This window comes from Chiloscyllium punctatum, chromosome 10 (genome assembly GCF_047496795.1).
Source record: "Chiloscyllium punctatum isolate Juve2018m chromosome 10, sChiPun1.3, whole genome shotgun sequence".
Classification (NCBI taxonomy): Eukaryota; Metazoa; Chordata; class Chondrichthyes; order Orectolobiformes; family Hemiscylliidae; genus Chiloscyllium; species Chiloscyllium punctatum.
This window is the reverse complement of record NC_092748.1, coordinates 119,541,267-119,555,361: the sequence shown is the minus strand read 5'-3', so window position 1 is coordinate 119,555,361 and position 14,095 is coordinate 119,541,267. Positions and strand designations below refer to the sequence as shown.

At 52.2% G+C, this 14,095-nt stretch overlaps 1 protein-coding gene across 1 annotated transcript in view; it reads right to left on the bottom strand.

Annotated features, from left to right (window-relative positions):
- The window catches only part of tns1b (tensin 1b), an 833,038-nt gene that overhangs the window by 220,761 nt on the left and 598,182 nt on the right, over positions 1-14,095 (bottom strand). The window contains 1 exon segment of the mRNA XM_072578355.1: positions 3,818-3,882. Within this exon segment, the coding sequence (XP_072434456.1) occupies positions 3,818-3,882 (65 nt within the window).

Genomic DNA, 14,095 nt, shown 5'->3' with positions numbered 1-14,095 from the left:
GGGGTGTGGGTGATGGGGGAGGGGGTGATGGGGGAGGGGGTGTGGGTGATGGGGGAGGGGGTGATGGGGAGGGGGTGTGGGTGATGGGGGAGGGGTGTGGGTGATGGGGGAGGGGGTGATGGGGGAGGGGGTGTGGGTGATGGGGGAGGGGGTGTGGGTGATGGGGGAGGGGGGTGATGGGGGAGGGGGTGTGGGTGATGGAGGAGGGGTGTGGGTGATGGGGGAGGGGGTGTGGGTGATGGGGGAGGGGTGTGGGTGATGGGGGAGGGGTGTGGGTGATGGGGGAGGGGGTGTGGACGATGGGGGAGGGGTGTGGGTGATGGGGGAGTGGGTGGGGGTGATGGGGGAGGGGTGTGGGTGATGGGGGAGGGGTGTGGGTGATGGGGGAGGGGTGTGGGTGATGGGGGAAGGGGTGTGGGTGATGGGGGTGTGGGTGATGGGGGACGGGTGTGGGTGATGGGGGAATGGGTGTGGGTGATGGGGGAGGGGGTGTGGGTGATGGGGGAGGGGTGTGGGTGATGGGGGAGTGGGTGGGTGTAATGGGGGAGGGGTGTGGGTGATGGGGGTGTGGGTGATGGGGGAGGGTTGTGGTGGATGGGGGAGGGGTGTGGGTGATGGGGGAGGGGTGTGGGTGATGGGGGTGTGGGTGATGGGGGAGGGGTGTGGGTGATGGGGGAGGGGGTGTGGGTGATGGGGGTGTGGGTGATGGGGGTGTGGGTGATGGGGGAGGGGTGTGGGTGATGGGGGAGGGGGTGTGGGTGATGGGGGTGTGGGTGATGGGGAGGGGGTGTGGGGGATGGGGGAGGGGTGTGGGGGATGGGGGAGGGGTGTGGGGGATGGGGGAGGGGTGTGGGGGATGGGGAAGGGGGTGTGGGGGATGGGGGAGGGGTGTGGGTGATGGGGGAGGGGTGTGGGGGATGGGGGAGGGGTGTGGGGGATGGGGAAGGGGGTGTGGGTGATGGGGGAGGGGTGTGGGTGATGGGGGAGGGGTGTGGGTGATGGGGGGTGTGGGTGATGGGGGAGGGGGTGTGGGTGATGGGGGTGTGGGTGATGGGGGAGGGGTGTGGGTGATGGGGGAGGGGTGTGGGTGATGGGGGTGTGGGTGATGGGGGAGGGGTGTGGGTGATGGGGGAGTGGGTGTGGGTGATGGGGGAGGGGTGTGGGTGATGGGGGTGTGGGTGATGGGGGAGGGGTGTGGGTGATGGGGGTGTGGGTGATGGGGGAGGGGTGTGGGTGATGGGGGTGTGGGTGATGGGGGAGGGGTGTGGGTGATGGGGGTGTGGGTGATGGGGGAGGGGTGTGGGTGATGGGGGTGTGGGTGATGGGGGAGGGGTGTGGGTGATGGGGGAGGGGTGTGGGTGATGGGGGTGTGGGTGATGGGGGAGGGGTGTGGGTGATGGGGGAGTGGGTGTGGGTGATGGGGGAGTGGGTGTGGGTGATGGGGGAGTGGGTGTGGGTGATGGGGGTGTGGGTGATGGGGGAGGGGTGTGGGTGATGGGGGAGGGATGTGGGTGATGGGGGAGGGGTGTGGGTGATGGGGGAGTGGGTGTGGGTGATGGGGGTGTGGGTGATGGGGGAGGGGTGTGGGTGATGGGGGAGTGGGTGGGGGTGATGGGGGAGGGGTGTGGGTGATGGGGGAGGGGTGTGGGTGATGGGGGAGGGGTGTGGGTGATGGGGGAGTGGGTGTGGGTGATGGGGGTGTGGGTGATGGGGGAGGGGGTGTGGGTGATGGGGGAGGGGTGTGGGTGATGGGGGAGTGGGTGTGGGTGATGGGGGTGTGGGTGATGGGGGAGGGGTGTGGGTGATGGGGGAGTGGGTGTGGGTGATGGGGGAGGGATGTGGGGGATGGGGGAGGGGTGTGGGTGATGGGGGAGGGGTGTGGGTGATGGGGGAGGGGTGTGGGTGATGGGGGTGTGGGTGATGAGGGAGGGGTGTGGGTGATGGGGGAGGGGTGTGGGTGATGGGGGTGTGGGTGATGAGGGAGGGGTGTGGGTGATGGGGGAGGGATGTGGGTGATGGGGGAGGGGTGTGGGTGATGGGGGAGGGGTGTGGGTGATGGGGGTGTGGGTGATGAGGGAGGGGTGTGGGTGATGGGGGAGTGGGTGATGAGGGAGGGGTGTGGGTGATGGGGGGAGGGGGTGTGGGTGATGGGGGAGGGGTGTGGGTGATGGGGGAGGGGGTGTGGGTGATGGGGGAGGGGGTGTGGGTGATGAGGGAGGGGTGTGGGTGATGGGGGAGGGGGTGTGGGTGATGGGGGAGGGGTGTGGGTGATGTGGGTGTGGGTGATGAGGGAGGGGTGTGGGTGATGGGGGAGGGGTGTGGGTGATGGGGGAGGGGTGTGGGTGATGGGGGAGGGATGTGGGTGATGGGGGGAGGGGTGTGGGTGATGGGGGAGGGGTGGGGGTGATGGGGGAGGGGTGTGGGTGATGGGGGAGTGGGTGGGGGTGATGGGGGAGGGGTGTGGGTGATGGGGGCGTGGGTGATGGGGGAGGGGTGTGGGTGATGGGGGAGGGATGTGGGTGATGGGGGAGGGATGTGGGTGATGGGGGAGGGGTGTGGGTGATGGGGGAGGGGTGTGGGTGATGAGGGAGGGGTGTGGGTGATGGGGGAGGGATGTGGGTGATGGGGGAGGGGTGTGGGTGATGGGGGAGGGGTGTGGGTGATGGGGGTGTGGGTGATGAGGGAGGGGGTGTGGGTGATGGGGGAGGGGTGTGGGTGATGGGGGAGGGGTGTGGGTGATGGGGGAGGGGTGTGGGTGATGGGGGTGTGGGTGATGAGGGAGGGGTGTGGGTGATGGGGGTGTGGGTGATGAGGGAGGGGTGTGGGTGATGGGGGAGGGATGTGGGTGATGAGGGAGGGGTGTGGGTGATGGGGGAGGGGGTGTGGGTGATGGGGGAGGGGTGTGGGTGATGGGGGAGGGGTGTGGGTGATGGGGGAGGGGGTGTGGGTGATGGGGGAGGGGGTGTGGGTGATGGGGGAGGGGTGTGGGTGATGGGGGTGTGGGTGATGGGGCAGTGGGTGGGGGAGGGGGAACAGCAGGAAAGGTTGAATTCAGAATGTGAAGACAATTAGCTCCTTAATGAAGACCTGAGGGAAATAGGTGGTTGTAGCCATCACATACACACCACCCCAGACACACAGGGACACCGTCATCAACCGGGTGTTTCATCACAACAAAGGAAATAGGAGCAGGAGAAGGCCATTCAGCCCCTCGGGCCTGCTACACCATCCAATACCTTGGGCTTTAACCTGACCATCCCGCCCACTCCCCATCTATCTCGGTTAAACCAAGACCCCTAGGATCTCTCTGTTCCAGCTCCCCCCTCCCCCCATCTTAATGATGGACATCGGCAATCGTCTGGAGTAGAGACTCCCAGGGCCTCATACCCCTCTGAAGGAGGTAATGCCCACCGTGTCTCTGTGCTAACCATACCCTGTGGACTCTGCCTCACCCACCGTATTGTAACCCTCTCCCTCCACCGCCCTCAGCCCCAGGGGTGAACGAGGTCTCAGTATTGTCTCTGTCAGGCCCTTTCACAATCTGGTACATCTCAATATAATCGCCTCGCATTCTCCCGAGTTCCAGAGAGTATTGCCCCATGTCACCCTCATCATAACACAGACCCCTCAGCACCGATCAGAGAAACTGCCCTGTACCACCCCAGCCAGCGACCCCCACACCCCGTGAATGAATACAAAATGACAGAGGGTGAGTGCAGAGTCTGGTGCCGGGCTGATTAGCTGGTAGTACTGGAGTTTGTAAAGTTGGAGCGGTTAGGTCTGAAGGTTTGGAAGAGCAGAGAGCTGAGCGTCCTACCTGGCTGAGATGTTGCTGTAATGCATGTAGGCAGCAATGACCACTCCAGTCCGACCACGATTTCCCTGCAGTTAGAGAAGACACAACTGAGTCAATACCAGGAAACCACCACAGACACAATCAGTTCACCCAGCACCCAGTTATAGGGAAGAACAAAGCATCTGATCATCTGGTCATTTGCTGACTAATTCCGTCCTGGTATTTTAAGCGCTCATTTATGTGCTGCTTCAATGTTCTGACATTGAGGTGTCGCTATTGGACTGGGGTCAGAAGTCACATGACGCCAGGTTATAGTCCAACTGGTCTATTTGAAATCACAAGCTTTCAGAGTGCTGCCCCTTCACCAGTTGAACTGTAAATAAACCTTAGATTAGATTAGATTACTTACAGTGTGGAAACAGGCCCTTCGGCCCGACCCGCTGAACAGCAACCCACCCAGACCCATTCCCCTACATTTCACTTTATCTAACACTACGGGCAATTTAGCATGGCCAATCCACCCTAACCTGCACATCTTTGGACTGTGGGAGGAAACCGGAGCACCCGGAGGAAACCCACGCAGACACGGGGAGAATGTGCAAACTCCACACAGTCAGTCGCCTGAGTCAGGAATTGAACCTGGGTGTCGTCTGACTCTGCTGAAATATTTCGAGAGCATCTCTCTCCACCACCCTCTAATCACCTGCTATATTTCTCCCACCCTATGGGTGAATAGATTCTGCCCAGTAAACCACTCTCTCCCCAACTCAAACTGGTGTCCTCTGGTCTTAGTCACATCTGTGATAGGGAAGAGATTCTAATGATCTGCCCTGTCTGTGCCTCTCATAATTGTATCTCCCTCAATCAGACTCCCCCCCCCCCCACCCTCAGCATCCTCTGTTCCAGGGAAAACAATCCCAGCCTCTCCAGCCTCTCCTTATCACTGAGACATTCCATCCCAGTAATGTCCTGGTGAATGTCCCTCTGGACCCCCTCCAGTGCAGTCAGATCCTTCCAATAGGACGGGGAGCAGAGCTGCACACTGTGTTCCATGTTGTTGGGGTTACAATATAACATTGATTTTTGAAGCAGTGAGGGGGAGAACTTGTGGCTTTTGAGTTCAGAAGATTCTGCCTGGCCAACCCCACTTTCGGATTGTTTGAGTTTGCAGCGGTTCCAGAAGGAGGCTCACCCCCACCTTCTCAAAGGGGCAGCTCGGGACGGGGAATAAATACTGGGCCGGGCCCGTGACCCCCACATTCCATGAAGGTATGAAAAGAAAGAGAGAGAAACATTCAGAGCCTCAAAACAGAAAGTGTCCATCTCTCTTTCTCTCCAAGTGGCAAAATAAAGCACAAATCAACAAACATTAAAGGAAAGAATTCTAACAAGAAGCCACCCAGGGCTCCCTGATCCATTATCAAATCGTAGAGCGACTGTGATTCAACAGGCAACACCTTATTGTTGATGTGGAAATAACAAAATGACTGTGAGAAACTATTGAACCCATCCTTGAAATCCGAAGGTGTGATCTTTGGAATTTTGGTTCCCCTGTCTACATTTATCCTCAAGGTATAGTAAACTGTTTGAGTTTTAGTGTGCGTGTGAGAGAGTGTGTGCGTGTACGTGTGTGTGAACCAGAGTGAGAACATAGAACATAGAACATAGAACAATACAGCACAGAACAGGCCCTTCGGCCCACGATGTTGTGCCGAACTTCTAACCTAGATTAAGCACCCATCCATGTACCTATCCAAATGCCGCTTAAAGGTCGCCAATGATTCTGACTCTGCCACTCCCTCGGGCAGCGCATTCCATGCCCCCACCACTCTCTGGGTAAAGAACCCACCCCTGACATCTCCCCTATACCTTCCACCCTTCACCTTAAATTTATGTCCCCTTGTAACACTCTGTTGTACCCGGGGAAAAAGTTTCTGACTGTCTAAAGTGAGTGTGCATGTAAGTGACTGTGAGTCTGTGCGAGTGTGTATGTGTGTGTTTTGAAAGGATACTGTTTAAATTGCAGAGATTAGAAATCCTTTCTATTCATAGGATCCCTACAGTGTAGAACCAGGACATTCAGCCCATCAAGCCCATACTGACCCTCCGAACAGCAGCCCATACTCACCATCCCAATACCCCTGCATTTCCCGTGGTTAATCCACCCTGACCTGCACATCTTTGGACTGTGGGAGGAAACCGGAGCAAACCCACACAGACACGGGGAGAATGTGCAAATTCCACACAGAGAGTAACCGAAGACTGGAATTGAACCGGGTCTCTGGTGCTGTGAGGCAGCAGTGTTAACCACCGAGCCACTGTGCCACCTCTGTCTTTTATTAACGTGTCTGACAATAAATTAGGTTATTTTCTGTTAATGGTAAAACCTGGTGAGTGTTGCTTTTTTTCTGAGTAGCAGTGAATTGGGCAACTTTGTCACCTTGATAATCCCACTGGGATTTGATATATCTTGGGATGGCTGTGGAGCAGTGAGGGATAATGATCGCCACATTATTCCCAGTTACATGAACACACGGTTAACCTGTGGAAGGGGCACGAGGAATAGGAACTTCTGTGACAAAGTGGGACAGTGATACATTTACTGAGATAGAAAGTCAGAGCAGAGGGAAAGTCAGAGTATAATGAGGGAAATTGTAAATTTGTTCACTTTGATTGGGAGAATAGTGAAACAATACACGACAGGACACTGAGGTACAGAGAGAGACTACAGGACTCTGAGGTACAGAGAGAGAAGACAGGACACCGAGGTACAGAGAGAGACTGCAGGACTGGGAAGCTTTTAAAGAACAACAGAGGATTACTAAGAAGGAAATACGCAGAGAAAAAATGAGGTACGAAGGTAAACTGGCCAATAATATAAAGGAGGATAGTAAAAGCTTTTTTAGGTATGTCCAAGGCAAAAAAATGGTTAGGACAAAAATTGGGCCCTTAAAGACAGAAACAGGGGAATATATTACTGGGAACAAAGAAATGGCAGAAGAATTAAATGGGTACTTCAGATCTGTGTTCACTGGGGAAGACACAAGCAATCTCCCTGAGGTAACAGTGGCTGAAGGACATGAACTTAAGGGAATTTATATTTGCCAGGATTTGGTGTTGGAGAGACTGTTAGGTCTGCAGGTTGATAAGTCTCCGGGACCTGATGGTCTACATCCCAGGGTACTGAAGGAGGGGGCTCGGGAAATCCTGGATGCGCTGGTGATTATTTTCCAGAGTTCAATAGAATCGAGGTCGGTTCCTGAGGATTGGAGGGCGGCTAATGTTGTGCCACTTTTTAAGAAGGGTGGGCGGGAGAAAGCAGGAAATTATAGACCAGTTAGTCTGACCTCAGTGGTGGGAAAGATGCTGGAGTCGATTATAAAGGATGAAATTACGGCACATCTGGATAGTAGTAACAGGATAGGACAGAGTCAGCATGGATTTATGAAGGGGAAATTATGCTTGACTAATCTTCTTGAATTTTTTGAGGATGTAACTCGGAAGATGGACGAGGGAGATCCAGTGGATGTAGTGTACCTGGACTTTCAGAAAGCTTTTGATAAAGTCCCACACAAGAGGTTAGTGAGTAAAATTAGGGCGCACGGGATTGGGGCCAAAGTACTAGATTGGATAGAGAATTGGTTGGCTAATAGGAAACAAAGGGTAGTGATAAACGGCTCCATTTCGGAATGGCAGGCAGTGACCAGTGGGGTACCGCAGGGATCCGTGCTGGGACCGCAGCTTTTTACAATATATGATAATGATATAGAAGATGGTATCAGCAATAACATTAGCAAATTTGCTGATGATACAAAGCTGGGTGGTAGGGTGAAATGTGATGAGGATGTTAGGAGATTACAGGGTGACCTGGACAAGTTAGGTGAGTGGGCAGATGCATGGCAGATACAGTTTAATGTGGATAAATGTCTGGTTATCCACTTTGGTGGCAAGAACAGGAAGGCAGATTACTACCTCAATGGTATCAAATTAGGTAAAGGGGCTGTTCAGAGAGATCTGGGTGTTCTTGTCCACCAGTCAATGAAGGTAAGCATGCAGGTACAGCAGGTAGTGAAGAAGGCTAATAGCATGCTGGCCTTCATAACAAGAGGGATTGAGTATAGAAGCAAAGAGGTGCTTCTACAGCTGTACAGGGCCCTGGTGAGACCACACCTGGAGTACTGTGTACAGTTCTGGTCTCCAAATTTGAGGAAAGACATTCTGGCTATTGAGGGAGTACAGCGTAGGTTCACGAGGTCAATTCCTGGAATGGCAGGATTACCTTACACTGAAAGACTGAAGCGACTGGGCTTGTATACCCTTGAGTTTAGAAGACCGAGAGGGGATCTGATTGAAACGTATAGGATTATGAAAGGATTGGACACTCTGGCAGGAGGGAACATATTTCCGTTGAAGGGGGAGTGCCGAACCAGAGGACACAACTTAAAAATACGGGGTAGACCATTTAGGACAGAGATGAGGAGAAACTTCTTCACCCAGAGAGTGGTGGCTGTGTGGAATGCTCTGCCCCAGAGGGCAGTGGAGGCCCAGTCTCTGGATTCATTTAAGAAAGAATTGGATAGAGCTCTTAAAGATAGTGGAATCAAGGGTTATGGAGATAAGGCTGGAACAGGATACTGATTAGGAATGATCAGCCATGATCATATTGAATGGCGGTGCAGGCTCGAAGGGCTGAATGGCCTACTCCTGCATCTATTGTCTATTGTCTATTGACTCTGAGATACAGAGAGAGACGGCAGGACACTGAGGTACAGAGAGAGAGAGACTACAGGACTCTGAGATACAGAGAGAGACTACAGGACACTGAGATACAGAGAGCGACTGTAGGACTCTGAGGTACAGAGAGAGACTACAGGACTCTGAGATACAGAGAGAGACTACAGGACACTGAGATACAGAGAGCGACTGTAGGACTCTGAGGTACAGAGAGAGACTACAGGACTCTGAGATACAGAGAGAGACCACAGGACACTGAGATACAGAGAGCGACTGTAGGACTCTGAGATACAGAGAGAGACTACAGGACACTGAGATACAGAGAGAGACTGCAGGACTCTGAGATACAGAGAGAGACTGCAGGACACTGAGGTACAGAGTGAGATGACAGGACTCTGAGATACAGAGAGAGACTACAGGACTCTGAGATACAGAGAGAGACTGCAGGACACTGAGGTACAGAGTGAGATGACAGGACTCTGAGATACAGAGAGAGACTACAGGACTCTGAGATACAGAGAGAGACTACAGGACACTGAGATACAGAGAGCGACTGTAGGACTCTGAGGTACAGAGAGAGACTACAGGACTCTGAGATACAGAGAGAGACCACAGGACACTGAGATACAGAGAGCGACTGTAGGACTCTGAGATACAGAGAGAGACTACAGGACACTGAGATACAGAGAGAGACTACAGGACACTGAGGTACAGAGAGAGACTGCAGGACACTGAGATACAGAGAGAGACTACAGGACACTGAGATACAGAGAGAGACTACAGGACTCTGAGATACAGAGAGAGACTACAGGACTCTGAGGTACAGAGAGAGACTGCAGGACACTGAGATACAGAGAGAGACTGCAGGACTCTGAGATACAGAGAGAGACTGCAGGACACTGAGGTACAGAGTGAGATGACAGGACTCTGAGATACAGAGAGAGACTACAGGACTCTGAGATACAGAGAGAGACTACAGGACACTGAGATACAGAGAGCGACTGTAGGACTCTGAGGTACAGAGAGAGACTACAGGACACTGAGATACAGAGAGAGACTACAGGACACTGAGATACAGAGAGAGACTGCAGGACACTGAGGTACAGAGTGAGATGACAGGACTCTGAGATACAGAGAGAGACTACAGGACTCTGAGATACAGAGAGAGACTACAGGACACTGAGATACAGAGAGCGACTGTAGGACTCTGAGGTACAGAGAGAGACTACAGGACTCTGAGATACAGAGAGAGACCACAGGACACTGAGATACAGAGAGCGACTGTAGGACTCTGAGATACAGAGAGAGACTACAGGACACTGAGATACAGAGAGAGACTACAGGACACTGAGATACAGAGAGAGACTGCAGGACTCTGAGATACAGAGAGAGACTGCAGGACACTGAGGTACAGAGTGAGATGACAGGACACCGAGATACAGAGGGATCTGGCTCTCCTGGTAGATGAATCATAAAGTTAGTGAGCAGGTGACAGGTAATATCAACAAAATCCTGCTATTTATTGCATGGGGAATAGAATATAAAATCGGGATGTTGTACTGCATTATGCAGGGAATTGTGACGATCGTATATGGGGAACTATAGAACATAAAACATGACAGTGCAATACAGGTCCCTGGGCCCTCAATTTTGCACCAACCTGTGGAACCAATCTGTTGAGTTGTGTTGAGTTCTTATCTCTTCATTTGAAAAAATAATTAAGTTAGAGGCAGTTCAGAGAATCCCAGTGTCACAGAAGGGGGCCATTAACCCATTGTGCCTAGACCAGCTCTGCAAATATCACCGAGTGTCAATCTCCATTCTCCCCATAACCCTGCACACTATTGCTACCCAAAACCTGTGCCCTCTTGAACGCCCTCTTGAAGCTGTCTCCACCACATCTCCTGGCAGTGTATTCCCACACCCTCACTGTGTGAAAAGGTTTTCCCTCACATCACCCTTGCTTCATTTGCATATAAACCTTCTCCTTGATTTATGAGCAGGAACAGAGAAGGTTCCCTGGCCTGAGTTCAGGGATGAAGGGTTTATCTTCTGAAGAAAGGTTGGACCCAGTGAGTGGGCCTGTATTGACTGGGGTCTGGAACAATGAGAGGTGACCTTATTGAAATGTGTTTCTGATCCCGAGGGCACTGGAGAGGGTGAAAACCAGGAGGAAGCTTCCTCTCACCGGCTTCACTTCCCAGACAAAGATGAGGAGAAATTGATTCCTCTCGGAGGGTGGATTTTTCTCTTTCTAGAAAAGGCGGGAGACTGTGTCTGTCAAATTATTGGAGGCTGAGTTTAGTGGGTTTTTGACTGACCAGAGAGGCAAGGAGTGGGGGTGGGGGTGTGGGGTGGGGTGGGGTGGGGTGGGGAGGGGAACTGTACTGGAACATGGAGTTCTTTAACTGGGGTTCTTTCTGGGGAAGGTGGGACCTCTATAAACAGGATGGTCTACACCTGAACCTGAGGGGCACCAGTATCCTTGGGGGGAGGTTTGCTAGTGCTCTTGGGGGGGGGTAAACTAACTCTGCAGGAGCATGGGAACTTAGACTGTAGCTTTAGGGTGCAGGACCTGGAGTGTAGGGAGGTTAGGAACATGGCATCAATCTCGAAGGAGGGTGCCTATAAACAGGAAGGTGGCTTGAAGTGTGTAAACTTCAATGCAAGAAGTATACTAAATAAGGTGGGTGAACTTGCAGCGTGGGTTGGTACCTGGGATTTCGATGTTGTGGCTATTACGGAGACATGGGGTAGAACAGGGACAGGATTGGCTGTTGCAGGTTCCAGGGTTTAAATGTTTTAGTAGGGTCAGAGGTGGGGCTAAAAGAGGGGGAGGTGTGGCATTGCTTGTCAAAGATAGTATTACAGTGGTGGAAAGGAAGATGGATGAAGACTCGCCATCTGAGGTAGTTTGGGCTGAGGTTAGGAATAGGAAAGGTGAGGTCACCCTGTTAGGAGTTTTCTACAGGCCTCCTAATAGTCCTAGAGACGTAGAGGAAAGGATTGCGAGGATGATTCAGGAGAAGAGTGAAAGTAATAGGGTGGTTGTTATGGGGGACTTTAACTTTCCTGATATTGACTGGGAAAGCTTTAGCTCGAGTTCTTTAGATGGGTCGGTGTTTGTCCAATGTGTGCAGGAGGGTTTCCTGACACAATATGTAGACAGGCCAATAAGAGGTGAGGCCATACTGGATTTGGTTCTGGGTAACGAACCAGGCCAGGTGTTAGAATTGGAGGTAGGTGAGCACTTTGGGGACAGTGACCACAACTCGGTGACTTTTACTCGAGTGATGGAGAGGGATAAGTGTGCACTGCAGGGCAAGAGTTATAGCTGGGGGCAGGGAAATTATGATGCGGTGAGGCATGACTTAGGATGTGTGGATTGGAAAAGTAGGCTTCAAGGGAAGGGCGCAATCGATATGTGGAGCTTGTTCAAGGAGCAACTACTGAGTGTCCTTGATAAGTATGTACCTGTCAGGCAGGGAGGAAAGGGTCGTGTGAGGGAGCCGTGGTTTAATAAGGAATTGGAATCCCTTGTTAAAGGGAAGAGTGCGGCCTATGTAAAGATGAGGCGTGAAGGTTCAGTCGGGGCGATTGAGAGTTATAAGGTAGCCAGGAAGGATCTAAAGAGAGAGCTAAGAGCAGCAAGGAGAGGACATGAAAAGTCCTTGGTTGGTAGGATTAGGGAAAACCCAAAGGCTTTCTGTAGGTATGTCAGTAATAAAAGAATGACTAGGGTAGGTATCGGTCCAGTCAAGGATAGTAGTGGGAAGTTGCGTGTAGAGGCTGAAGAGATTGGGGAGACACTGAATGAATACTTTTCGTCAGTATTCACTCAGGAACAGGACATTGTTGCCGATGTGAATACTGAGTCACAATTAATTAGAATGGACGGCTTTGAGGTATGTAGGGAAGAGGTGTTGGAAATTCTGGAAAGGGTGAAAATAGAAAAGTCCCCTGGGCCTGATGGCATTTATCCTAGGATTCTCTGGGAAGCAAGGGAGGAGATTGCAGAGCCATTGGCCTTGATTTTTATGTCCTCGTTGTCTACAGGAATAGTGCCAGAAGACTGGAGGATAGCGAATGTGGTCCCCTTGTTCAAGAAGGGGAGCAGGGATAGCCCGAGTAACTATAGGCCAGTGAGTCTCACTTCTGTTGTGGGCAAAGTCTTAGAGAGAATTGTAAGGATTAGGATTTATGAACATCAGGATAGGAATAATGTGATCAAGGATAGTCAGCATGGTTTTGTGAAGGGCAGATCGTGCCTCACAAACCTTATTGAATTCTTTGAGAAGGTGACTAAGGAGGTGGACAAGGGTAAAGCGGTAGATGTGGTGTATATGGATTTTAGTAAGGCGTTTGATAAGGTTCCCCATGGTAGGCTACTGCAAAAATTACGGAGGTATAGCATTGAGGGTGAGTTGGAGGTTTGGATTAGGAATTGGCTGGCTGGAAGAAGACAGAGGGTAGTAGTTGATGGTACAGGTTCATCTTGGAGTGCAGTTACTAGCGGTGTTCCGCAAGGATCTGTTTTGGGACCATTGCTGTTTGTCATTTTTATAAATGACCTAGAGGAGGGGTTAGAAGGTTGGGTGAGCAAGTTTGCGGATGATACGAAAGTCGGAGGAGTTGTTGACAATGAGGAAGGATGTGGCAGGTTACAGCGGGATATAGAGAAGCTGCAGAGCTGGGCAGAAAGGTGGCAAATGGAGTTCAATGTGGGTAAGTGTGAGGTGATTCACTTTGGTAAGAGTAATAAAAAGATGGATTACTGGGCTAATGGTAGACTACTTGGTAGTGTGGAAAAGTAGAGGGATCTTGGTGTCCATGTACACAGATCTCTGAAAGTTGCCACCCAGGTAAATAGTGCGGTGAAGAAGGCATATGGCGTACTGGGCTTTATTGGTAGAGGAATTGAGTTCCGGAGTCCTGAGGTCATGTTGCAGTTGTATAAGACTCTGGTGCGGCCGCATCTGGAGTATTGTGTGCAGTTTTGGTCGCCATACTATAGGAAGGATGTGGAGGCACTGGAACGGGTGCAGAGGAAGTTTACCAGGATGTTGCCTGGTATGGTAGGAAGATCCTATGAGGAAAGGCTGAGGCACTTGGGGCTGTTTTCATTGGAGAAAAGAAGGTTTAGGGGTGATTTGATAGAGGTGTACAAGATGATTAGGGGTTTAGATAGGGTTGACCATGAGAACCTTTTTCCACGTCTGGGGTCAGCTATTACGAGGGGGCATAGCTTTAAATTAAGGGGTGGTAGGTATAGGACAGATGTTAGGGGGAGATTCTTTACTCAGCGAGTCGTGAGTTCATGGAATGCCCTGCCAGTAGCAGTGGTGGACTCTCCCTCTTTATGGGCATTTAAACGGGCATTGGATAGGCATATGGAGGATAGTGGGCTAGTGTAGGTTAGGTGGGCTTGGATCGGCGCAACATCGAGGGCCAAAGGGCCTGTACTGCGCTGTATTCTTCTATGTTCCATGTTCTATGGAGCTAAGACCACAACCACATCCGTCATGAACTTACTGAGTAGGCCCAAGGGGCCAAATGGCCTGCTGT